The 27,561-nt window shown below is 43.9% G+C and overlaps 1 protein-coding gene across 5 annotated transcripts in view; it reads right to left on the bottom strand.

Moving 5' to 3' along the window:
* DDR2 (discoidin domain receptor tyrosine kinase 2) overlaps positions 1 to 27,561 on the bottom strand; it is a 164,432-nt gene that overhangs the window by 45,544 nt on the left and 91,327 nt on the right. For 4 of the 5 annotated variants that reach the window (XM_062192640.1, XM_062192639.1, XM_062192643.1 and 1 more), the window contains one exon: positions 20,383 to 20,509. The exons of the other annotated variant lie outside the window; for it this stretch is intronic. In XM_062192640.1, the coding sequence (XP_062048624.1) occupies positions 20,383 to 20,509 (127 nt within the window). The remainder of the gene's footprint in view (positions 1 to 20,382; positions 20,510 to 27,561) is intronic. 5 annotated transcript variants of the gene reach the window in all.

Genomic DNA, 27,561 nt, shown 5'->3' with positions numbered 1-27,561 from the left:
CTGCTTTCCCAGGCCATAGCAGAGAGCTGGATCGGAAGTGGAGCAGCCCCTGGATTCAGTGCCGGCCCCTGGATTCTTTATTTAGTGGAGAGTTAAGCTTGTGATTATAAAATAAATTGAAAGCAAGTCCTTGTAAAAATTAAAAGAAGTGATAAGAAAGGAATGAGGAGGAATGGTGGGAGTGTGGGAAGGAGGGAGAGCAGGGTGGGAAGTATCACTATGCTCTTAAATCCGTATATTTGAAATACATGAAGTTTGCTCAAAACTTAAAAAAAAAAAAAAGGCATATTAACCCCTAGGCCAAAGTTCAAAAAAAAAAAAAAAAAAAGCAGCATGGTCTTTTGTCCAAATGGAATACTTTCATGTTCACTACCCACTACCTTCTCCAAGTTGAATTGAATCAAGAAATGAGTGTGGGATTTAGTATCACCATGCTTACTCTAATGACATGCATCATTTCTTCACCTGATAGGTTATGTTGTAATTTTAGATACATATCTAAAGTATTTGGAGGTGAAGCAACAATTTATCAAACTCCAAATCCTCTGAGAAGTGAAGTGGAAGGGAAGAGTAAGGATGAGGAAATATTAATACAGGATGGGACCCAAGTTACCCATAGGTGAGATCCATGCACGGCGTCCGAAAACAGTCCTCTTCTCCGTTCCATCTCTCCAGACACCTGAAGCCACGCCCTGCCACCAGGCCAGCTCTGACATCTTCCTCCTCCAGATCAGTTCTCCAAGTTCCTGGGTGTGCTAAGAGCTTTAGTCCTCAGAGCTTCATAAATACAGAGAAGCTTCTGGAGGCCTTTAACCTGGGCTCCACGCTAGAGTCCACTTTCCAGATGCATTGGCATCTGCGACTCAAGGCCAGCAACTAACGAAATAGAGCTGTGCTTCCCCCTTGCCGCTGTGCTCTGTGGGTCTGCCTCCCTCGGGGACCCCCAGGTGGAGGTCTGGCTGTCTACCACAGGCTTCCTGGCTCCCTTGGCTATAATCCATGTCATTTTTGGTGGTTCCAAAAATGGACTTCTTAACAATTTGCAAAATGCTTTGCCGTTGCTTGTGTCTTTTATACAACAGCCCTATAGGGCAGGCAGGGCACAGGTCATATTTGCAAAATTTATAAGAGGGACACAAGCAGAAGGCCCATGGCTATTGTTAGAGAGTTGACATTTCTGTTTCCCAATCCAGGGTTTGCCCCAATACCCCAAAGCACACCCTCTGTTTTAGCCAATCAAGAGGCCTGATGTCCGCTCTTCTTCCACCAGGTTGCCAGCAAAAGCACTACAGCTTAGCAAGAGCTTCTAAAATCAAAGCTCTGTTCTACCTCCAACCTTATTCCCAGCAGGATGCAACTATCCATTTGCTTGTTACTCTCCAAATCCATGGTTTATCTTGATTCCTACTAACTAATTTTTCAATAATTTATTGAGTGCTATAGAAATATAGCAGTAAAGAAAACAAAGAGGTTTGCCACACATTTTATACTGTGGTGTGGGGAAACACACCACAGTATAAATAATGTAAATAAATAAGTGTAAATAAATAAGAAAGGTCTTCAAAAAATTCACAGAAAATGTGAATTATGGAAAGGCGTTTGCATGGATTTCAAAAATTTTTGACACCAAAATAAACTTAGCCTTTTTGAAGCCTTTTAATTTCAGAATAGTTTTAAATTCATTAAACAAAAAAAATTGTGAAGTAGTACAGTATTCCCACAAACCCCATGCTTAGCTTTCCCTGTTAATAACATCTCATATTAGTATATATATATATATAAATCATATATCATATTAGTATGATATACTTGTCACAATTAATAAGCCACACTCAGCTCCAACACCTTCTGTCCTTTAAGACTATTTTCTACAAACCTTTGGAAGCTGTCTTGTATACAATATGAGAGACGATGACAATTGCAATAAAGAGAAATAAAATAAGGAAGGGGAAGAGGAACTCTTTTCTGTAGTAAAAGGAGGCCTTTTGGATAAGGTGACTGAGCAGAGACCAAGTGGAGGAGACAGCAAGCTGGGTGACTCTTGGAGGGGAGGTTGTTCATGCAAGAACAGCAAACGCAAATATGTGCTTGAGGAAGAGAAGCTTGATAGCGAGGGTGTTTCAAGTGCAGAAAGGAGGCCAATGTATCCCAAATGGCAGCTAAAGTTATTACACTGAACTCTCTTTTTGCAATGTAATGGCTAAAGGAAGCATTTTTGAGGAAGGATACTACCAATTCCAATAAGTGTCTCCTATCTATGCTTTCTGACATTTTTAATATCTCTCTTATGGCATTAGATACATACTGCTTTGCAAAGCAAATTATAATTATTGGTGTGAGTATCCTACCTTCCCTACAGATGGCAAACTTTTCGGAAATAAAAGGTTCATTTTATTAATCTTTATTCTTCACTGCATACCTGGGGAGAGAATGGATACTCAAATATTTAGTGGAAAAAAAAAAAAAAAGGAGGTAAACCATTAGAGATACATACAGATCAGGAATTAGAAAAAAAAGTTGAGTCCAATATAGCCTCCCTCCAAACTTCTTCCCGTTGTTATCTGTACTTCAGCCAATTCCATTCTTCCAATGACTTAAGCCAGAAATCCGGAGGCCACACTTGACTTCTTTCAGACCCCATAACTAGTCCCTCAGTTGGTAGAAAATCTTGTTGGCTGCACTAGAGAAATTCCCCCACTTCTCCCTGGCTTCTTGCCACCTATTTCGCTATCATCCTCAGCCAGCTCACTGTCCTCTCTCACCAAGCAAAGCACAAGAATCTTCCCTGTTCACCTTCCCCCTCGCACCATTTAAACTCTTCCATTAAACTCTTCTGTTCAAAACATTTCAGGGACTTCCCATCACACTCATAATAACATTCAGATTCCTTACATGGTCTCCAGAGCCCTGCAGAGTCTGTCCCCTGGCTGGCGTGGGCCTTGTCCCTGCCTACTCTCCCCATCAGCCATACAAGCCTACTTGCTGTTCTTCACACACACCAGCAGGCTTCCACTTCAGGGATTTGCCTGTGCTGCTTAAGTATTTACTTCCGTAATGCAAGAATCTACATGAGATGGAGGAAAGAGGAATAGCATACTATATTTCCCATTTTTCCGTATGTTAATATCGCTGAATTCTATGTGCAACTTTTTAAAAACAAAAAAAAAAAAAAAAAAGGATTTTTTTTTTAAGACAGTTCCCAAAAGCCAGTCCACGAACCAACAGTTTTAGAACCGCCTGGAGAGGTTCTAGGATATGAGCTTATGAGCCCATTAGGTGACTTTGGTATACCCGAAGCTGAGCCCAGGAATCTACTTATTTGTAAAGTTCCCAGGTGACTCTGCTGTGTGGCCTCACTCCTAGATCCCTTTCGGCCTGGATGATTCTCTGGAGCCACACCTACAGCCGTAGAAATCAACCCCCAAACTCCCACTGGATTTTTGTTCCCAGCCGCTATGCATCTCTAGACACAGAACCACAAATGCAATGAGAATTTTTGATTCTCAGGACATGCGAAGTAAACCAGAAATGAAATAGAAGAGTTGCACAGGGTGAGTCATGATATTGTTGCAAAGAATGTCCCCACCAAAGGCAGCCTGGAAACAACAACCAGGACGTTTTAACAGAGCTAATCTGGCCTCAACTGCCTTTATGAGACCTTTCAGCTGGATTGTACTTCCTGGGGTTGGGGATCTTTTTATTTTGGGGAACTTTCACTGTTTAACAGATGCAGAAAAAGAGAAATAAAGTACATTTGGAGAGGAGAGGAAAGAGAGAGAGAGAGCGAGCGCTCACACATAGAATCTTCTGCTATTTAGCGTCAAAGCAGTACCAATCCTTTCCTGAAGGTTCTTTTCTCTCTTACCATGATGCATTTCCCTCATCACTGTGTTAGAGCTGTGGTCCTCACAGGGGAGCTCACATGAGAATTTTCTAGAAATGCACATTCTCAGTCCATGCCCCAGATCTACTGAGTTAGAAGCTCTGAGGATAGGCGCAGCCCTCCAGGTAACTCCAATGTGCATTCCCAGTCGAGAATCAGATGAACTAGGGTGTGAAGTGAAGCTTTAGTTCTCCAGAAAAAGATGTTAAATGCACATACACTTCCTTCCCTCTCATTCCAACCAGGGTTTCCACCAATTGTGTGTAGACAGCAGAGTGACAAGGACGTTGATGAGAAAAAGAAGGGCGCTCCAGAGTTGGTATCTCTGCCTGGAGGTGGATGGAGAGGAGGTGGAGTGACAGGTGGCATGCAGTTCCTGCCAGGAGGCACAGGGTAAGAAGTCAACTTTGCCTCTGGCAGCCATCTAGTCCCTCAGCAAGTTCTCAAAAGCCTACTTCCTGCAGATTTATTGAGTCCAGCTAGTTCTTAAAAAAAAAGATTTAATAATTCATTTGAAAGCCAGAGCTATACAGAGAGGAGAGGCAGAGAGAGAGAGGTCTTCCATCTGTTGGTTCACTCCCCAATTGGCTACAATGGCCAGAGCTGCACTGATCCGAAACCAGGAGCCAGGAGCTTCTTCCAGGTCTCCTGCATGGGTGCAGGGGCCCAAGGACTTGGGTCATCTTCTACTGCTTTCCCAGGCCATAGCAGAGGGCTGCATCAGAAATGGAGCAGCCAGGACTCGAACCAGCATCCATATGGGATGCCAGCACTGCAGGTGGTAGCTTTACCCGCTATGCCACAGAACCAGCCCCAAGTCCAGCTATGTCTTTCTCTACTCTTCCCACACAGAGCCCAGCCTCCATCTCTTCACACCTGGGTTTCCATAGTGCCTTCCAGCTCCTCCTCTCTGGTTGCTCTAATGACCTTTCTCGATACAGCAACCCAAGCGATATTCCTAAAACGTTATCCTGGTAAGAACCTACCTACAGTTTCTCACTCTTCTTAAAAAAGTGTGACACATGGCACCGGCCCTGTGGCTTAATAGGTAAAGCTACTGCCTGCAGTGCTGGAATCCCATGTGGCTGCCAGTTCAAGTCCCAGCTGCTCCACTTCCGACCCGGCTCTCTTTCCCAGCTATTGCCTGGGAAAGCAGTAGAAGATGACCCAAGTGCTTGGGTCCCTGCACCTGCATGGGAGATCTGGAAGAAGCTCCTGACTCCTGGCTCCTGGCTTCGGATAGGCACAGCTCTGGCCATTGTGGCCAACTGGGAAGTGAACCAGTGGATGGAAGACCTCTCTGTCTCTTTGCTTCTCCTTCTCTCTCTGTGTAACTCTGACTTTCAAATAAATAAATAAATCTTTAAAAAAAAGTGTGATGCATGTGCTCTGCCTGATTGAACCCCAGCCTATTCTCTGCCCTCATCTTGAGCAAACGCCAGACCTTTGCTCACTATGTCCCAGCACACTGGCCTTATTTCACTCCCTTGAATGCATGAGTTCCTTCAACCCAAGTATCCCACATGGGTGGCAGGAACCCAACCACTGGAGCCATCACCTGTTGCCACCCAGAGTACATCTAAGCAGGAAGCTAGAATTGGGAGCAAAGCTTGGACTTAAAACCAGGCACTCCAATATGAGATACGGGTGTCCCAAGAAACAGCTTAACAGCCACGCCAGAAAGCATTGTTGAGAATAGTAAACATTTCAGATTCCTCCTTTTCTCCTTCAGCACCTGTTCAACACACAACACTCATTAGAAACTCAGCACATATTTGGCAAATAAATAACCAAATGAAAAGTACAGAGATGCGCACATGGATGGAAGTTTGCAGGCAAGGATGAATGAATGGATCGGATCTGGCTAAAAGGTTCATGAGAGTCTCACAGGCATGGAAAGCCATGACACGGTGGCAAAAACAATCTAAATGAAAGATTCTGGTGAACAAGACCCCAGCAGAAGGAAAAGGCCATCAAGGAGAGAGACGCCTTTCTCTGAAGGGAGGAAGGAACCTCTACTGTGACACGGCCTTGACTAAACAAGTTCAGAGTCGGTGAACTCAAGGGACTTCCATAGCCTAGACAGCTCATAGCAAGAGTCTCGGGTGATTGCTGACGTCATAAATAAGAGTGCCAATTGTTAAATCAACAACGGGAGTCACTGGGTACATGCTCCCCACGTAGGATCTCTGTCCTTAATGTGTTTTACTATGAAACTTAAAAACACTACTAGTGGAACAATACCCTATACCTTGTGCAGTTGTGTGAATGCAGCCTGTTGAAATCCTTGCTTAGTATATACTAAGTTAATCTTTAGTATATGAAGGTAATTGAAAATGAAACTCGATAAAGGGCGGGATGGGAGAGGGAGAGGGAAGGGCCACGGGAGGGAGGGAGGTTGGGGGGGAAGCCACAACAATACAAAAGTTGCACTTTGTAAGTTCACATTTATGAAATAAAAAATTAAAAAAAAACAAAAAAGAGCTATGCTATACATGAAAATAAATAAGACAGAGTAAGACATTAAATATATTTTAAAATCCAAAAAAAAAAAAAAAGGGATGAATGAATGGAAACCATGAACTTCACTGTACAGGGAACACTGGAGGGCATGTGGCATGATTGGGTCAGATCTGCCCAGTGCCTCTCCCTGTGCTTGGCTATATGAGGTCCTCAGCACATGTCTTAGAAGAAGCGTCCAGCTTGGCTGTTTCAGTGGGCAGTGCTAATCCTGCTGAGTGTCTCCATTTGTCAGAGTGGCACTGTCACATCTCCAGATGGTTGCGAGCAGCAGGAACAGGACTGCTCTTTCCAAGGCTTTGAGGTATTTGTATGAGAGGTAAAGAAGCTCTGGCACAGGCAGTAGTCAGTGGCCACTGGATAAATACCCACCAGGCTTCATGGAGGAGGGCTCCTCAGTGCTTTGTTAGGAGAGGCCCAGAGGACTGGAGGAAGGGGGACTGGCAGGATTCTCATTCTATGCCTTGAAGAAGATCAATGCCAGAGTAAGCCTTTGGGCTACTCTGGGGTGCATTTCAAAACCCCCAGCAGATGCAGATGCCTGAATCCATGGATAGTACTGCACTTTATATGTGGTATTTTTTTTCCGATGCATACATACTTAACATAAAATTAAATTTATAAGTGAAGCACAATAAGAGGTTAACAACAAAAACCAATGATAAATTACATAATTACAATAAACTGTGATAAAAGTTATGTGAATGTAGTCTCTCTCATTCTCAACGAATCTTCCTATATCATCCTCACCTGTCTGTCTGTGACGAGGTGAGATGATACGATGCCTATGTGGTTTGATGAAGTGAGGCGAATTGCATAGGCATCTGGTGGGAGAGAGAGGGATGCTGCAAGATTTCATCATGGTGGCCGGTGCCACGGCTCAATAGGCTAATCCTCCACCTGTGGCGCCGGCACACCGGGTTCTAGTCCCAGTCGGGGCGCAGGATTCTATCCCGGTTGCCCCTCTTCCAGGCCAGCTCTCTGCTGTGGCCCGGGAGTGCAGTGGAGGATGGCCAAGTGCTTGGGCCCTGCACCCGCATGGGAGACCAGGAGAAGCACCTGGCTCCTGGCTTTGGATCAGCGCGTTGCGCCGGCCGCAGCGCGCCGGCCGCAGTGGCCATTGGAGGGTGAACCAATGGCAAAAGGAAGACCTTTCTCTCTGTCTCTCTCTCTCTCTCACTGTCCACTCTGCCTGTCAAAAAAAAAAAAAAAAAAAAAAAAGATTTCATCATGCTGTTCAATGTAAAACATATGAACTGTTTCTTCCCAGAATTTTCCATTCACTATTTCTGGACTACCGTTGATTGCAGGTAACTGAAGCCGGAAAAACAAAACTTCCGATAGTCGAGGAAGGGACCTACTGTACAAACCACGTTTGAGCACTGGGAGTCAGGCTGAGGGCCCAGTAGGTGGGACCAAAGAATCTAAGGATGAGAACAGGGGATACAGAGACAAGACACAGTAGGGCAGCAAAGTCACAATAGGAAAATGAGTAAAGAGTCTTGGTGAATCAGTATTCCCAGGAGACCAAGGGAAGGAGCACAGGAAGAGTTGATCTTGGATGGCCTTTCTCATCCCGCTGGATCTTTGGAACCAGAAGAAGTCTTGGCCCAGGGCAACCAACGTGGCACTTTGCAGCAGTACCAGTGTGGTTTTCCTACTGAATGTGCCTATTTTGGGTAAACCCCTTCTGCGGAAGGGATCCTGGCCAACAGTGCAGACAGGACAGCCAAGCCGGCCCAAGTCCCAAGTCAGGTCCCCTTGCTCTCCTCCAAGCCCACTCAGTTGTTCACCAGACCCAAGCAACCTTTGTTCTTCATGAAACTCTGACGTGTCAAGGAGCATTGGAAAGTGAGAATAGCAGGGGAAGCGAGAGCCACTGCAGCAAACAAGTCTCTCCTGATTTTGCCTGCTGAGTTGTCTTGGTGGTTTCCTGACACTTCCGCTTCCCGCCAGTCTCCTGCACAGACCAGCTAATTCACTTTTCCAGTTTCCCGGAGTGGAAAACTACCAGCGCCGGCCCCGCTGGGAGCTCGACCCATTCTGTGCTCTGGAAGCCCTGGCAGGCGGTCCGAGGAGAAGCAGCAGCCACCAGGGCCCGGCTTCCCAAGAATTATGTTTCAAACCATGCTGCCAAGGTAGAGAGCCTGAAAGGGCTGCTTGTTCTGTGATGCTGACCTCTCGCTACCAGCTCCAGGCCATGGGCTCCCTGTCAACGAGTGTCCTCTGTGCAGTTTCCAGGAAAACACACACAGCACATGTGAGGCCTCAGGCATGCATCCTCCCTGGACCTCTCTGAGCACACAAGAGTGATGGTGGGGATGCTTTTAGGTTCAGCTAGGGGGCCCAAGCAGTCTATGTTCTTTTTTTTTTTTAATGGTTTATTTTTGGGGCCGACGCTATGGCGCAGCAGGTTAACACCCTGGCCTGAAGCGCTGGCATCCCATATGGGCGACGGTTTGAGACCTGGCTGCTCCACTTCCAATCCAGCTCTCTGCTATGGCCTGGGAAAGCAGTAGAAGATGGCCCAAGTCCTTGGGCCCCTGGACTCACATGGGAGACCCAGAGGAAGCTCCTGGCTCCTGGCTTCGGATCGGCACAGCTCTGGCCATTGTAGCCAATTGGGGAGTGAACCATCGGATGGAAGACCTCTCTCTCTCTTCCCTCTGCCTCTCCTCTCTCTGTGTAACTCAGACTTGCAAATAAATAAATAAAAAATCTTTAAAAAAAAAAGGTTTACTTTTTATTTATTTGAAAGGCAGAGTTACAGAGACAGAGAGGGAAGAGACAGAGAGAGATATATCTATCCACTGGTTCACTCCCCAAATGGCCACAAGGGCCAGGCTGTGCCAGGCCAAAGTCAAGAGCCCAGAGCTTCATTTGGGTCTCTCACGTGGGATGGGGGGCCCTAGCACTTGGGTCATCTTCCACTGATTTCCCAGGAGCATTGGCAGGGAGCTTGATTGGAAGTGGAGCCGCCCCCCTCCCCAATCTATGTTCTAAAAGAGCGTTTGCAACTATAAACTTTAGAGCCAGGGACATAATTTAAGGAACTAGCCCCTCCAATGGCTCCATGTTAACTCTCACAACCTCTGGGGCTGACATTTGACACGGCAGTTAAGACATTGCTTGGGATGTCTGCATTCCATGTTGTAGTACCTGAGTTAGAATCGAATCCAGCTTCCTGCTGTGTGCACCCTGGAAGGCAGCAGGTAATGACTCAAGTATTTGAGTCCCCACCACCCATGTGACAGACCCAGACCTAGCTTCTGGCTTCAGCCTGGCCCAGGCCCTGGCCTTTGCAGACATTTGGGGAGTGAATGAAGCAATGGATGGGAGCTCTCTTTCTGTCTTGCATCTCTCTCTCTCTCTCTCCCCCTCCCTCTTTCAAATTAATTTATATATATATATATATATATATGTATTTATATACAGATAAGTATATCAGAACCTCTGAGACCCAGAAAGGTGAAGAGACTAGCTTAAAGACACACAGATAATTCTTCGAACCAGGACAAAATTCCTGATATTTCTCTCTTCAATCTCAGGCTACCATGGTCTATGCAGCATTTTTCTCAGCACAGGTACCAAATGCTGGTGTGGTTGGAAGAGAAATGTAAAAATCCAAGGAAAAAGCCCCTGAAAACCCAACTTGGGTTTTTGAGAGTCTAAGAAGACAAAGATTAGAGTTCAGGCCTTGCCAGTAACGGGAACACACAGGAGGTTTTAAGAAACACTATAGAGTACATATCTCATAATTTCTTTATCCAGTCTTCTGTTGATGGCATTTAGGTTGATTCCATGTCTTAGCTATTGCGAACTGAGCTGCAATAAATATTGAAGTGCAGATAGCTCTTTTATTTGCCAATTTAATTTCCCTTGGGTAAATTCAGAGGAGTGTGATGGCTGGGTTGTGTGGTAGAGCTGTATTCAGATTTCTAAGGTATCTCCAAAACGTCTTCCATAGTGGCTTTACCAGTTTGTATTCCCACCAACAGTGGATTAGTGTCCCTTTTCCCCACACCCTCAGGCAGGGTATCTTAATAACTACAGTTAAAGGATAATATGCTTCAACTTTCCCAAGTCTGAATAAATTTCTTACTCTTGGCATTTCATGCAAGGAATCTAGATCCAACATTTTGAGTGCAGTAATCCATATTCAAAACACAAGGTTTGACAATGAAGGGTAGCTTCTATATACATGCACTAGTATTTTAAGAAATGATTCATCCTCACAAGAGAAATTAGAGATTATTTAATCCAGAAGCATACCAATAATTAAAGATACATCTTGCTATCTTTTTAAAATTCTTGTATGAGTATCATCATTGACCAAGTTCCTCCATAAGAAAAGCTACTACAAAGTCTTAAATGTTAGTCTAACTTACTAAAAACAGACAAATTAAAATTATATCTTTCCCAAGGTGGGATTTAACCTATCCCCCACCCCAAGCAGGACTCCTTCCAAATCTGGAAGAATCATTTCTTAATTTAGCAGTACTTGTTCTTAGAAAGAACACTTCGCTGTTAGACCTTATGTCTTCAATGTGGGATACAATGCCTAAAAGATTGAATCTGAATTCTTCCTTGAAATGCAAAGAATGAGATCTTTACCCAAATCTGGCTACATTTAAGCACATTTCCCTTTATTTATAACCACTGAAATGCTTGTAGACTAAAGCAGGAAGAGCCTAAGCATTTAATGAGCACAGAGGCATCCCCTCAAGCCTAGGGTTGCTCTACCTCTCTGAGAGGATGGGCTGTCCAAGCCCTGGAAGATGAGAAGGCTGGACCCCTATTACTGCACATTAATAGCTATGGCTCAGGGCACCTCATTTGTCATCCTCCTTCTGATTCATTCACTCCATACATCCTATCAGTTAAATCAATGATATTCCTATAGGCTCCTTCTCAGCTTCCAAACCTTGATCTTTGTGAGTTCAAGCCTCATGTGGCACAATTTAGATCTTCTTGCAGAAAAATACAGAGAAACACAGAAGTTTCTTGGTATCCTTTATCTCCTCCCACTCTTTTTTAAAAAGATTTATTTATTTATTTCAAAGGCAGAGTTACACAGAGAGAGGAGAGGCAGAGAGAGAGAGAGAGAGAGAGGTCTTCCACCTGCCAGTTCACTCCCTAATTGGCCTTAATGGCCGGAGCTGTGCTGATCTGAAGTCAGGATCCAGGAGCTTCTTCCGGGTCTCCCACGTGGGTGCAGGTGCCCAAGGACTTGGACCATCTTCTACTGCTTTCCCAGGCCATACAGAGAGCTGGATCGGAAGTGGAGCAGCCAGGTCTCAAACCGTCGCCCATATGGGATGCAGGCACTTCAAGCCAGAGCGTTAACCTCCTGTGCCACAGCGCCAGCCCCCCTCCCACTCTTTAATCCTAAATATTTATTGATTGCCTATAAAAGCCAAGCACTGCAACAGGTGCCAGTCATGAGGACACCAAGACCACCATCACACCAAATAAGACAAGACCAAGTTCATAAACATCTCTGAAGCAGGAAAAAATAATGCATATTTTATAAGTCCATCACTTCCCTTTTAAGCCTCCATAAAACACCAAATCTGAATGTCTTAACTTTTACTTTAATTTACTGTGTATGTGTCCAAAACACCAAAAATTCTGGGAGGCCTATCTTGCTATAACCATGATCTTCAGAGACACGATGGTTAAAACCAGGAGCTAAGGACCCAGTGCTGTGTCGTAGCAGGTAAAGCTGCCACCTGAAGTGCTAGCATCCCAAATGGGTGCCAGTTCAGGTCCTGTGTGTTTGACACAATGCCAGGTGTCAGAAACCACTGCATGTCTGGAACTCTGCTGAAAACAGGTGGGGCCAAGTTGCAAAGGTGACCAGTCAGGTTGTGTGACTGGCAAAGGTCACTTGCATGATGCCAAGGCAGATGAGGAAATACTGTGGGTTCCAGGAAACAATTGGAACATTTTATCCTGGTTAGTGTCTAGTGGGCAAGAACATGTTTTCTTTACGATTTCCCAATTCTGTGATTGCTATCGTAGTTACTAGTTTGCAAGTAATCAAGTGTAACTTGTGGTTTCCTATACTTTCTTGTAAACACCAAAACTTATTCCTTGTTTTTCTGTGTTTAAATTTCCTTGTTACAAGACCCTGCTTTTGTAGAGCTGCACAGTGTATATGATGAATCAGTTCCATCACTGCTGATAATAACAACTGGGAATAACCAAACGTCAGGGCTCGCCATTGCCTTTGATCTTTGACAGAGGGAACCCTGTTTCCCCACACTGAAGTCCTTCCTCTGAGTCTGCTTCTTTATTCCATGCCGTGCCATTCCTTTCACCCTGGATGCAACAGCTAGGCATCTTCCCCATATTCTTTCAATCTTCATAAGAGCCAAAAAGAGGGGCTGGCACTGTAGCATAGTAGGCTACGGCTCCACCTGCGGTGCTGGCATCCCAAACGGGCACCAGCTCAAGTTCCAGTTGCTCCAGTTCCTATCTAGCTCCTTGCCTGGGAAAGCAGTAGAAGATGGCCCAAGTGCTTGGGCCCCTGCACCCATATGGGAGACCCGGAAGAAGCTCCTGGCTCCTGGTTTCTTATCAGCTCAGCTCCAGCTGTTGTGGCCAGTTAGGGAGTGAACCAGCAGATAGACAACCTCTCTCTCTGTTTGCAACTCTAAGTCTCAGATAAATAAATAAATCTTAAAAAAAAAAAAAAAAGCCACTAAGGTTAAGGTTAAAGACTGTAAGGGTTTTTTATGTTTGTTCTGTTGTTTTGTTTTGTTTTTTTTATTGTCAGTAAGACAAAAAGACTGAAGTTCACAGAAGCTGATAGTTTGTCCAAGCTCACTCGGTTAGTAGGTGGCAGAGGTTAGATGGAAAGTTAGCTCTGGCTTAGTCTTTCCAAAAATGTTTCTTCCCATCATTGGATCTCCCGGAACCTCAGTTTCCTCATTTGTAGAAACTAGGTTAAATCAATCATTCTGAACCTTTTCTGGAATGGGTTCTTTGAATACCCAGTAACAGTTAGAGGGCTTATGTGCACAACACACTTTTTCCCCCACACATTAAGTCTGGGACACGGGTCTGGCACTGTGGTGCTGCAGGTTAAACCGCCACTGACAATGCCGATGTCCCCTATCGGTGCACCAGTTTCTGTCCCGGCTGCTCTGCTTCCAATCCAGCTCCTGCTAGTGTGCCTGAGAAGGCAACGGATGATGCCACCCATGTGCGAGACCTGGGTGAAGTTCCTGGTTCTTGACTTCAGCATGGCCCAGACCTGGCTCTTTCGGCTTTCTGGGGAGTGAACCTGCATCTGGAAGATCTCTCTCCCTCTCTGTCCCTCTCTTTCTGCCTCTGTCACTCTGCCTTTCAAAATTTAAAAAAATAGAAAAACAAAAAAAAAACCTGGGCCACGACTTCATGCCATTCCCAGGCCTCTGAAGCCTACACATGGCTGGTCTGTGAAGCTGAGGTTCCCCGACCTTATTGTTCTCGAGCGCCCACTGCACAGAGGGCAGCAGGGCGCAGAGATCATGAGCATCTTGCTGGATCATCAAAGCCCCACTCTATTGCTTCGTCTGTAACCTCAGGTGAACTGCCTAACATTCACGGGCCTCCATTTCTCCTCTGAAAAACTGGAGCAATGATTGTCACTTGACTCACAAGATTGCTGTGAAAAACAAATACGTTGACAGCACTTCAGCTGGTACCAGAAGTACACGAAGTGCTCACTGAATATTAGTTGTTGCTTCTCTTGGAGTTTTGCATTCTCTTTTTCCAGATTTGGCACAACCAAGAGGCCTCAAGGGGTTGTGGAGTTTCTGTTGTCCCCAGAGAAAGATCCTTTAACTGGCAGGAAGGATACCAGCGGCCACCCTCAGGCTGGACTCGACAAACAAACACACAAGCAAGAGAGAGCCAATCTGGGCAGCATCTAGGATTGCTTACTTAAGAGAAATTCAACCAGGGAGGTCCCTTCCCAGCCTTTTTATCTCCCCCCAGGGCCCTGCTGAGGCCATCCCCCCCCCCCACACACACACACACACACAGCATTAGTACCTCAGTCCTGGTTTCAGAAACCTGAAACAAACACCACATTCTCACTCACAGATGGGGCCGCCTAAACCCTCTCAGCACATCTCTGAGGACACAAAACTCAGAGAAACAAAAATGAGTTTCCAGTTTGGCAATGTGTCTAGGTGACTTGGCATATGTCAATCAGCCTTGGTGGAAGACCAGGGGGTGGGGATGGAGGAGGGGAACCAGAGCACACCCCGAGCTTGTTTCCTTGGGAGGGGTTTGTCCTGAACACCTAGCTCCAGCCTTCCTCCTTTAACACGTATTAACTTTCCAGGTGTGAGCTCTGTTGGATCCCATTACTCTTCCTTTATTCCCCAGCCTCGGGTCCTTCTGACATCAATCACCTCTCACCTCCAGAAATGAGGGGTTGCACAGAGTATGAGGCTGAGGCTGACTAGCTACCCAATTTTTAGAGAAAGGCCATTTCTCACATGGCTCCTGGGACCAGGTGGCGTGGAGGAGTGAACCTGGTCTCAATCATCAGGATAATCAGGTTATCTGCTTTCATCCCCCCAACCTGGAAAAGCACAAGGCAATAGGCCTCCAATGTCCATCTGAAATAGTGGTGGCTGGTCAAACAGTTGTTCTGGCCCCCGTGTCCTTGTACCCGGCCGCCGTGGGTGTACTCTCAGCTCCCCCAACAAGTGCAGTATGCCCAGCCCAAGTTGGGAATGAAGGGAAAGTTGACTCAAGGACCTTACAAGGAGATGGTAAAGCAACCCCTCTGTGTCTCTCACTCATCACCATCCATCAAGAATCCCCACAGGTCCCTCTCCACCTCTCCAGCCACACATCTGCTCTTTCTTCTGTCTGAAATGCCTTGTGTTGGGCCCACTCCTAGAGCAAAGGATGCCCTGGATTCTAGAATCATGAAGTTTCTGCACACTGGGCTTGGGCAAGGTTTTTGTTCCCAGCCTGTCATTTGGAGGCATTTAGTAGTAAAATTTTTGAAATATTTATCAGCTATTTCCTATATGCCCAGACCCAAAGTCAAGTTGCTGAAGTTTAGGCTTCAGATCTTTAATCCTGGGAAGTGATAGAGGGTTGTAGGAAAAAAAAAAATTTTTTTAAACAAAGAACAGCCATCCATGCCAGTTTAGAGGGCATGCTTGCTAGCTTGAAATCTAACACATCTTCTAAAGAGTAAAGTTCTCACACCATAAAATTATAGCCAATTTTGTGGTAGAAAGTGTCTCTCTTTTTTTTTTTTTTTTGACAGGCAGAGTGGACAGTGAAAGAGAGAGACAGAGAGAAAGGTCTTCCTTTGCCGTTGGTTCACCCTCCATTGGCCGCCGTGGCCGGCGCACTGTGGCCGGCGCACCACACTGATCCGAAGCCAGGAGCCAGGTGTTTATCCTGGTCTCCCATGCGGGTGCAGGGCCCAAGCACTTGGGCCATCCTCCACTGCCTTCCCGGGCCACAGCAGAGAGCTGGCCTGGAAGAGGGGCAACCGGGACAGAATCCGTGTCCCAACCGGGACTAGAACCCGGTATGCTGGCGCCGCAAGGCGGAGGACTAGCCTATTGAGCCGCAGTGCCGGCTAGAAACTGCTTTAAATCTTCCAATAACTTCCCCCACTGGATGGACAAGCATTAGGTTCAGGTTCATGGTTGCAGCTGGAAGGTAGCTAGGCACCTGTCCATGCTTCAGAACTGAGTAGACATACTTGCATGCCAGCATTAGCCTCACAGAGCTACACAGCCTTCATTGCAGTCCCTTCTGACAATGCCACCTCCAACACTACCATTACTGGAAATGCCACGAGCACCACCTGCCTCACTTTTGGCTTTTGTAGATGCTTTAGACCAGTAAACAAACAGTACAACTGCCCCTGTGCCCGGGCCAACAAGCTAAATCATCCCACCACTACTCCATAGCCTTCATAAGATCGTACATATGAAAACGTATGGTCTCAAATAGTAAAGAATTTTGGTAAGCATCAACAAGATTATTCAGCTTCTCTTGACATCTGCAGGTTTTTCCAGATTTAATTCCTTTTTAAAAAAGATTTATTTATTTATTTGAAAGTCGGTTAACAGAGAGAGAGAGAAAGAAAGAGAAGGAAAGAGAGGAGAGATCTTCCATCCATTGGTTCACTCCCCAGATGGCTGCAACAGCCAAAGATGAGCCAGGTGGAAGTCAGGAGCCAGGAGCTTCTTCCAGGTCTCCCACATGTGTGTCAGGGGCCCAGGCACTTGAGCCATCTTACGCTGCTTTTTCCAGGCTATTAGCAGGAAGCTGGATCAGAAGTGGAGCAGCCAGGACACAAACTGGTGCCCATACGGGATACTGGCATTATAGTATGAGGTTTTACCACTATGCCACAACACTGGCCCCTAGACTGAACTCTTATAGATTCAATATCTATATCATCAATTAAGTTATGCTAACACTGAAGGCTCATTCATTCTGAAATCTTCAACAATGAGATTAGAATAATGAATTTGAATTTGAATTTAATGCTTAGTCTACTTACTATTTGCCATCAGATAATTTATATTCAATAATCAATGAAAAACATTTTCATAGTTTAGCAATGGACTAAATGTCAGATTGGCTTATAACCCAGGTCTCCTGGCTTAAGTTCCATCCCTTATACCATGTGACCCATCCATGAGGAAAATCTAACAGGTGAAACCTATACTCAGCTTTCTGTATCTTCCGTTACTTTCAGTGCTTTTGTTTCTTTTCAGTCTTTTTAAAACATTTTTATTTATATAAGAGGAACAAATTTCATGTCTTCCATATATACAGCTTTAAGAACATAATGATAATTCCTACTCTACTTTCCCTCCCTCTCTTGCCCCTGCCCTCCCTCCTCCCTCCTTTCTTATCTTTCTTTTAATTTTTGCAGTGACACACTTTCAATTTACTTTATAATCACAATCTCAACCCTCAGTAAATAAAGAATTCAACAAGTAATAAGTAGAAAAACCACTATTCCTCGAGAGTACAACAAAAGCTATAAAATGTCAATCTTTAAAATGTCAATCTTAAAATGTCAATTTTGCTCATATATATTACATTTTTTGTTTGTAGTCTTTGAGTAGGTTCAGTAAGGACTCCTGAAGAGCCGCTCTTAAATCAACGTGCATTTACTATATACCTGCTCTATGTTTGGTGGTATGGTGGCCATAAGATTCCATGAACTACATACTTCATGACTAGACTCAACACTGGTGATGAATAAAAATTTCTCAACTCCTTAATTCTCTGACTTAACTTGCTAAAATAGGAAGAAATGACAGTGAGGAGGATTAATCTTAGAATTTTCTCCATGTGCCTATAAAGATCTCTGTAAATTAAGACCTCTGTGTCTTTTTCCTTGGTAGGAAGAGCCAACAGAAATACCTGAAACCACAATCAGGAAAGAAAAAAATTAAAGGTGACTATTTGCTGTGTTCAAACAGTCCATTTCCTGCTCCAGAGTTACCGTGTAGACTCTAAACAGGCTCACTCTCTTGGTTTAGTCATTCAAATGTCCTCAAGGACACCAGTCTTCAGGAGTGTGCCACGCACCAAAACATCCTACCCTTCTATGTACTGGCATGTGTGTCCTTGGACCACAGAATAAGGAAGATATAGTAGGAGGCAAACAATCCTCAACAACTGGATGAGAGGAATACAGAGCAGGGAAAAAAAGAAAGAAAGAAATGGTGTCCAAGTTCCAATCTGAGATGACCCAGCTAAAGTCATTCTGGGAAAGTAAGAAAGCACTGATTTATTCAATTAATAATTCCTTGATCTTAAGTAATTTCAATCATATTTCCTATTGCGAGTAAAAATAAAAGCCCAGGAAGAATAATTTTTTTCTTTTTTTAAAAAAATTTTATAAAAAGCAACAAATTTCACATATTTAAGAGCACAGTGATATTTCCCACCAAATCCTCCCTTTCCTCCTTCCCAATTTCCACTCTCTCTCCTCCTTTCTTTCATATTTTTCTTTTAACTTGTACAAGGACATACTTTCAATTTACTTTATAATCACAAGCTTAACCCTTCACTAAATAAATAATTCAGCAAGTAAAAAAATTATTGTCCCTCAAGAGTATAGACAAAGGCTATAAACAATACTCAGATCTCAAAATGTCAATTTTGCTCATCTATATTGCTTTTTTGGTACTCTGTATATTAGTTACCACAAATCAAAGAAAATATATAATATTCGTCTTTTTGGGACTGGCTTATTTCACTAAACACAATGGTCTCCAATTGTATCCATTTTGTTAAAAAAGACAAGATTCAATTCTTTTCCTTTTTTTACACCTGAGTAGAGAAGGAAAGCTATCATTTTCACAAATGTACCCTTATGTTATGAAGAGAACAAAATGAAAGTACCCTTAAGAATCTACATACAGCATGAAGCAACTAAACCCTCACACACTGCAGTAGCATGGTAAATGTTTAAAAATCTCCTTGAAAACCTCCTTGACATTACACAGAACCCAGAAATTCCACTTCTAGGTCTATAACCAAGAGAACTGAGTAAATATAGCTGTAAAACTCTATGCAAGAACAACTACAGTAGCTTTATTCATAATGTGTCCAAATTGAAAATTATCCAAATCCTCACTCATAGTAGACTCCCTAAATAAAATATTCAAAAAAGTATTATACAACACTTAGAATAAACAGTCAACAACCACATGCAACAATAGGGTGAATATTACAAAAAAAATTGAGTGAAAGAAACCAAACATTATTTCATTTACAGAAAGTACAAAAACAGCAAAATCAATCTCTGTTGCTAGAAAACATGATAAAGACCAACTTCTGCAGTGGAAAGCATGACTAAAGAGAGGCATAGAGCTCCGGAAGTGCTGGTTAAGTTCTGTTTCTTACCGGGGTATTGTCAGATGGATGTGTTCAGAGTGAAAAAGTCATCTAATTAAACACTTCAGCTATGCATACTTTCCTATGCTTATGTTTATGAAAGAATGAAAAACAAAATGATTCCAGTGCTTCACCCACCCTGAATCCAGAAGTTTCTCATGTATATTCTGTGTTCTCCCACCATGACTTACTCTAGCCAATGAGATCTTATAAAAACAGCTTAAAAATGCTTACATGTTCCTGCTTCCACTCTTGCTCCTGTGCATTTTCCATACAAACATACCCAGACTAGTTTGATGCAGGATGAAACGACACAGCCAAGTTGCCCCAGTCATCAGAGCCAAGGCCATCCCAGATGACCCAATAGTCTATTCACAGATAGGTTAATGAACCACAACATACTAGAGAACAGTCTGACCAAACATAGCCTAAACCTCCAAGCTCATGAAGGAGCATAAATAGCCAATTTAAGGCATGAACTATGAATAGGTTGTTAGGCAGAAGTATTGTGTAATAGACAAAGAATATAATTGTATATTTTAATTTGAAATTTAAAATAGATATAATGCACAATGAGAATGCAAACAAACTGGCTTAAAATATTCCTCTCACACATCTATTTTAAGCATGATCACACCCTGGAGGAAAGAGAGCCTACACGAGAGCCCACAGGACCAGGGTCCCAAAAGCACAATAGGATGCCCAACTAAAATCCAGACCTGAGCCAGCAAGAAAAGAACTGATAAGCCAACCTGCAGAAGATTTCTGAGAATCTAGAAATCCTCTTCTCTTTTTCCCAGAATATGATGAAGAAAATGGCTGTTTCTTTCATTTCCCATTCTTAAAAGTCACCCTCCAACTCCAGCCTACTCTGTATCAGAAAAGCTTTCCCATTAATTAGCATGTTGTATATAAAGAGAAAATATGTTCGTTTCTGTTCTTGGTTAGGTCATCTTTCATCATGGAAGGAAATAAAAATTTGCTTAGGGATCGCTCTGGCAGGGCTTTCCCCATGATGAACACGGATGGGCTTGAACGCTCCATTGGTCTTCTAGCGTATAAATGTGCAACAACCGTGTTACCTGGATTAACCTGAGCTTGTGCAGAACTCAAGAGAGGCAGCAGCAGGAGCAGCCTCAAGGGCATTCTGGGAACCGGCATCATCTCAGAAGACGGTGTTGGAACTGGAGCCTGCAGCCCACCAACAATCTAAGAAATCAGGAAGAAGAAGAAGAAATGAGTGAGGCAGATACCACTAACAGAAATGAACATGATTTTCACAGTTAATATCAGGTCCTCACAAGCATTTATGATTCACATTCCAAATCATAGAAGTTGGACGGTACATCCAACAATCACCTAATTCAAGAACTCTTGAACTCAATTAGATCTTCTACTAATGAGATTAAAATTAGCAAAATGGGCTGGCGCCGCGGCTCACTAGGCTAATCCTCCGCCTGCGGCGCCGGCACCCCAGGTTCTAGTCCCGGTCAGGGCACTGGATTCTGTCCCGTTGCTCCTCTTCCAGGCCAGCTCTCTGCTGTGGCCCGGGAGGGCAGTGGAGGATGGCCCAAGTGCTTGGGCCCTGCACCCACATGGGAGACCAGGAGGAAGCACCTGGCTCCTGGCTTCGGATCAGCGCAGCGCCCCCGCTGCAACACACCGGCCATAGCGGCCACTTGTGGGGTGAACCAACGGAAAAAGGAAGACCTTTCTTTCTGTCTCTCTCTCTCTCTCTCTCACTGTCTAACTCTGCCTGTCCAAAAAAAAAAAAAAGAAAAAAGAAAGAAAGAAAGAAAAAAAATTAGCAAAATGTTAGCTGACAAAGTTTTACTAAGATAAATACTCAAATGGTGAATAGTGGCAAAATAAAATTTATGTTTATGATGTCAATTGATTTTTTACAATTTTTTTTTTTTTTTTTTTTATTTTTGACAGACAGAGTGGACAGTGAGAGAGAGAGAGAGACAGAGAGAAAGGTCTTCCTTTGCCGTTGGTTCACCCTCTAATGGCCGCCGCGGTAGCGCGCTGCGGCCGGCGCACCGCGCTGTTCCGATGGCAGGAGCCAGGTGCTTCTCCTGGTCTCCCATGGGGTGCAGAGCCCAAACACTTGGGCCATCCTCCACTGCACTCCCTGGCCACAGCAGAGAGCTGGCCTGGAAGAGGGGCAACCGGGACAGGATCGGTGCCCCGACCGGGACTAGAACCCGGTGTGCCGGCGCCGCAAGGCGGAGGATTAGCCTGTTGAGCCACGGCGCCGGCCGATTTTTTACAATTTTGATACTGATCCTAATGTTGAACCACAAAAACATCCATTAATTTTAATATTTGGTCTTTCAATATATGTGCTTAATATTTATCCTGATTTGTTGACTCTGGAGTTGTGCCTGGGATTCTGTATTTTCTTAAGTGTCCCTAGATTGATTTATGTGCTGGTGGATTAGATTTGGAGATACTACGGGTATGAGCTCATGTTTAGGTTAATAAAGATACAGGTCCTCACACATGAAAACATTTATAGGTCTGTGTATAGATGTGGGTTAACACATACACATGTGCCTCCTTAATTATCAGCTCAGAGGGTCTAGAAACAAGGATATCCCAGTAGCAACAAGCAGATCTACTTCCCAGATGTTGGATTTTAATACTATTTTAAAACAAAAGGAATTACTTCCCTTAAAAACTTGGCTGATTCTAAGACTGGAACAGGAAATACACAAAATGTGCCTGGAGTATCTTTTCATGCCAGAAACTGCGAAAGTGTACAGACACCAAAATGATGGGGAGAAGTCAAACGGACACAAAAATGATGTGGGAGTCAGCTGGAAGTCTTTCCAATGGCAAAGTTAGAACAGTGGGAGCAACAAAATGAATAAAGAAGTATTGGACTGGGGCCCAGCACTGTGGCATAGTAGCCTAAGCCTCTGGCTATTGTGCTGGCATCCCATACGGGTACCAGTTCATGTCCTGGCTGCTCCTCTTCTAATCCAGTTCCCTGCTATGGCCTGGGAAAGCAGTAAAAGATGGCCCAAATGCTTGGGCTCCTGCACCTGCATGGGAGACCTGCTAGAAGCTCCTGGCTTTGGTTCAGCTTAACTCCAGTGGTTGTGGCCATTTTGGGTATGAACCACTGATGGATGATCTTTCTCTCTCTCTCTCTCTCTCTCTCTCTCTCTCTGTGACTCTGCCTCTCAAATAAATAAATAAAATCTTAAAAAAAAAAAACAAGAAGTATTGGATTATAATCCAGTAACAAATGTCCATGAGTTCATGCTGATGTAAACAAATAATTGAATTAAAAAGTGGAAGAGAATAAACACAACACTCATGTGAAAGATTCCCAGTAAGTTCTTTGGCTCCTTTCAACTTAAGTGTAAGCAGCACATAGTATGTTTCTTCCAAAGAGTATAGTGTAGAAATGGAAAAAGAAAAAGAGGGACTTTTCAGTGGAAAAAGCTGACAAACCTCAAGCGAGGTAATCAGGATTCACATCAACATTGATAAGTCAGACTGATAGGAGGTGCCCTTGATATGATGTGATGAGAATGGCACTTTACCTCTGTGGTCCTCCTCCCAAAAAACTCATTACCTCAACCTACTCATGAGGAAAATACTGGACAATTCCCCATTAAGGGTAATGCTACAAAATTCCTGACAAACAAATCTCAAAACTGTCAAGGTCATCAAAAACAAGAAAGTCTGAAAAGCTATCACAGCTAAGGGAACCTAAGGCAACGAGATGACTAAATGTAATATGAGATCTTGGATGAGCTCCTAGACCAGAAAAAGGACATTAGGGGAAAACTGAGGAAGTCATAATAAAGTAGGAACTTTGGTTAATAATAATGTATCTACATCAGCTCATTCACTTTGACAAATGTACTCTACCAACATGTTAATAACAGGGGTAACTGGGAGTGGTATATGAAATTCTACATATTCGCTTCTGATGATTCTGCAAACAAAATTGTCCTAGAATTCAAAGTTTATTAAAAATAAAATTTCCTCTGGGTAAGACTGGTAATCAGCCAAGTATCAGACCCACTGTTAGAAACAGTAAGCAACAGAAGGTTAAAATTGAGAAGAAATCTCTTGAAGTAGGAGTGATTGGGAAAGTTATGTGGACAAATCAGCATCCGATCAGGTTCCTGAAGGATGGGAAAGATTATGGTGGGCAAAAATGAGGATGAAATAAGTTAGAGGGTGACATGGTAAAGGCACTATTTAAAGAAACAGGAGCTTTCTATCTTGGTTTCTAAGAAACATAATGTTGATCCACCCTAAGCAGCTTTTTAAAAAGTCATATTTAGATCAGCTGGCGCCATGGCTCAACAGGCTAATCCTCCGCCTTGCGGCGCCAGCACACCGGGTTCTAGTCCCGGTCGGGGTGCCGGATTCTGTCCCGGTTGCCCCTCTTCCAGGCCAGCTCTCTGCTATGGCCCGGGAGTGCAGTGGAGGATGGCCCAAGTGCTTGGGCCCTGCACCCCATGGGAGACCAGGAGAAGCACCTGGCTCCTGGCTTCGGATCAGCGCGGTGCGCCGGCCACAGCGCACTGGCTGCGGTGGCCATTGGAGGGTGAACCAATGGCAAAGGAAGACCTTTCTCTCTCTCTCTCTCACTGTCCACTCGGCCTGTCCAAAAAAAAAAAAAAAAGTCATATTTAGGGCCAGCGCCGTGGCTCACTTGGCTAATCCTCTGCCTGCGGCGCTGGCACTGCAGGTTCTAGTCCCGGTTGGGGTGCCGGATTCTGTCCCGGTTGCTCCTCTTCCAGTCTAGCTCTCTGCTGTGGCCCAGGAGTGCAGTGGAGGATGGCTCAAGTGCTTGGGCTCTGTACCCGCATGGGAGGCCAGGAGGAAGCATCTGGCTCCTGGCTTCGGATCGGCGCAGCAACGGCCATGGCAGCCATTTGGGGAGTGAACCAATGGAAAGGAAGACCTTTGTCTCTCTCTCTCTCTCTTTCTCCCTCTCTCTCACTGTCTAAATCTGCCTGTCAAAAAAATAAAAATAAAAAAAGTCATATTTAGATAGTTTTGCCTGATGAGGATGGAGCCAAAGCAAATCAAATACAGAAAACAAAAATGGTCCCATGGTGGGAGTCAGGAATGGGTGATATATAGTGATGAGCATGATTTCATGGCATATTGCATGGGATGAAATACTTGTCCCCATGTACGTAGTCACTCAGTGGCAGCAGGAATGTTGTGCTTCCATCAGTGAGTCTCCAAGCAAACATGCCAAGAAAAAGACACACATAGGCAGACCTTGGAGACTTTGGTCTTGGCCATGGTCTAGCACTAGCTCATAAGCAAGAACCAGAATGTCCTGCCACAAAGACCTAAGCTCCTCATGAACAGCCACTCAGTAAGTACGGAGGCCCAGGACTTCCTTGCCTAGCCACCCTTCCCAGTCTTCTACAGAAGAGTCTGCTGTTCTTTCTCTCATGTCACCTTCCAAATGGGTTGCCAATCTTACCATCCTCCCTTCCACAACCTTCTGCAACAGGGAGTGTCTGCTATATCTCATTCACTTCCCTTCACCAAAACACATGTTGAATTCACCTCCATTAGATCCTCCCTAACATTGTGATACAATTACTCATTTAATCATTAGCTTCAAAATGACTCATTCTCATATTGCCAGACTTATACTTTATATCTTGTGTTAAGTCAGTGTTCAAAAATGGTTTTCATTGAAATAAGCAAAACTTACTAGACGTTCAAAAAATGGTGACTAATTTCCTTCTTGAAGCTATTGCTTGGTTTCAAGCTGTGAATCTGCAAAACCAGTTGTTGTCTATCCTGTTTAAAAATCAGGATAACCAACAGCTAAAAACACAGCTGGACTTTAACACACACAGAAGTGCTGTGCCTATACCACACATATCTAACTTGTGCCATGTGGGTGATCCTGTACCTGGCAGGGAGTCTGCCTGCCTGCCCAAGCAGGAGGTTAGTCTGATTACTGGCAGGTGGCAGGAGCCCCAGGCACATTTCCCTCACCCCGGCCTTCTTCCAATCAGGTACACTGCTCCCAGGTACGGCCCAGGCCTACCTGGAAAGCTACATGACCTTCAAGCTGATTGGAGAAGCATAGTGGACCCAATCTCGGCTCTATCCTATAGATTTAGTGTTTCCCTGAATTAGTTTCACCCCTTCTGCCTGCCCTTTAAAAGGTGTGCTTGCTTGTCAATGAAGTGGACATGTTCACTGAAACTTGTCTCTGGTGCTTCTTGTCGAAGAAAACCCTGGCCCCGCCATGCCAACAGTGCGTGGGCCTCGCGGGATGAGCCTGCAGTGCCAGGGACGAGCTTATGTAACATTCATAACTAACTCAGTGAGTTTGTTTTCACCAAGAAAGTAGCTGAAGAGGAGTAGATTAAAACAGATTAGGTTACACTGTTGAAAGATAACAAAACTCAGATGGGAACCTACTGTTTGTATTACTTAAAAAATCTATGTGGGTTTTCCTTTGATAATTGTTTATAGCCCTTGCCTATATTCCCCTAAACTATGTATGGTCTTTTAACTTGTTGAGGTCTTTAGTTAGTGGAGCATCAACCTTTTGACTATAATGTAAATTAAAAATATGTTATCTCAAAAATTAACAAGTAAAGAGAAAAAAGAAAGAAAGAGGAAAAGGGGAAGGAAGGAAAGAAGGAAGGAAGGGGGAGGGAGGGAGGAAAGTATCATTATATTCTTAGGATTGTATCTACTAACCACAGAATCTGTTCTCTTTGATTAATATCACATTAACATGAGAATTCATTAGAACTGTGCTGTAGTAATTGTCAAACTTTTGTGGTGACCTTATTAATGTATTAGTAAATTCCTAAGGATAAATAAATAATTTTTAAATCTATGTGGAATTTTTGTGGCAGTCACTATTAATTTTTAAGATTTATTTATTTATTTGAAAGGCAGAGCTACAGAGAGGCAGAGGCAAAGAGAGAGAAAGGGGTCTTCCACCCTCTGGTTCACTCCCCAAATGGCTGCAATGGCTGGAGCTGGGCCAGCAAAAAGCCAGAAGCCAGGAGCTTCCTTGGATCTCCTGCATGGGTGCAGGGGCCCAAGGACTTGGGTCATCTTCCACTGCTTTCCCAGGCACATCAGCATGGAGCTGGATTGGATGAGAACCGGTGCTTATATGGGATGCCAGCACTGCAGGCAGCAGCTTTACCCGCTATGCCACAGCACCAGCCCCCATTATTAATTTTTGTTTGCGATTACACAATACTAGCCTTTGAGTTGGCTTCTGCCTACCTTACAAGGCTACTCTCCTGCCCAAACTTGCCTCTTCTTTCCTTTCTTTCCTCCATTTTCATCAGCCTAAGGACCTCTGTCAAGAAATTTCTTACCTCTCTTTGTCTAGTTTAACTGTCCATTCAATGACCTCTTCCCCTGTGAAATATTATCTGATCCCCTCTTGACTATCACATGCAGTAAAATTCTTATAATTTTTCTGTCTAGAAATGATCATAGTTCATAACGCCTCTCCCATTAGTGCCATATTTGTTTCACCCACTATTGTATTCTCAACACCTGTGAGCACACCCAATAAATATTTGCAGAACTACATTTTCAGTGATTCTATTTCAACATTCCAAATTCCATCCGCTAAAAGGAAGTATCCTGAAGTTGGTAACAAGCAGACATCACCCTTTTCTTTCTCTGGAAATGAGTCTTTCCAAGGGTTTAATATTTAAAGAAACAGGACATGAGAACAGAATCCAAAAGTACACAAGGAAGCCCATCAAAGAACTGGGAAGGCTCTTCTCTTCCCACTTATTTGGTTAATAGTACAAATTCCTTTGACAAACAACTTATTTGAGACTTAGAAAATAAAACTGGAAATGTAAATACTCCAGTCAAGTCACTGGCCTTCATTCATTCAGCAACTATGTTGGAAATACCTATTACAGGTGATTACATGTGCTATTACAGGTGATAACTACATCAGCTAAAAAGGCAGAGAGGGTTCCTGTCATCATGGGGCTTAGAATGTACAAGAAAATAAATAAGGCCTTTGAGAGAAACATGCATGGTGAGAAAAGTCAGAGAGGAATGTGACAGAGAATGAATAAGAACTATTCTAGGTAAGGCAGCAAGCAAAGACTTTCTGAGTATGCACAAGGCACAGAAACAGATGAACAGAATAATGAAGAGAATGGGCAACTCAGAAAAGACTACAGTAAATGGGAATTTCCTACAGGATAAAAAGAGGCATTTAAAATCAGTGGAGAAGTTTCAGATAGTTCAATAGT

This window comes from Lepus europaeus, chromosome 5 (genome assembly GCF_033115175.1).
Source record: "Lepus europaeus isolate LE1 chromosome 5, mLepTim1.pri, whole genome shotgun sequence".
NCBI lineage: Eukaryota > Metazoa > Chordata > Mammalia > Lagomorpha > Leporidae > Lepus > Lepus europaeus.
The sequence above is the reverse complement of the archived record's forward strand: the minus strand, read 5'-3'. Positions and strand labels throughout refer to the sequence as shown.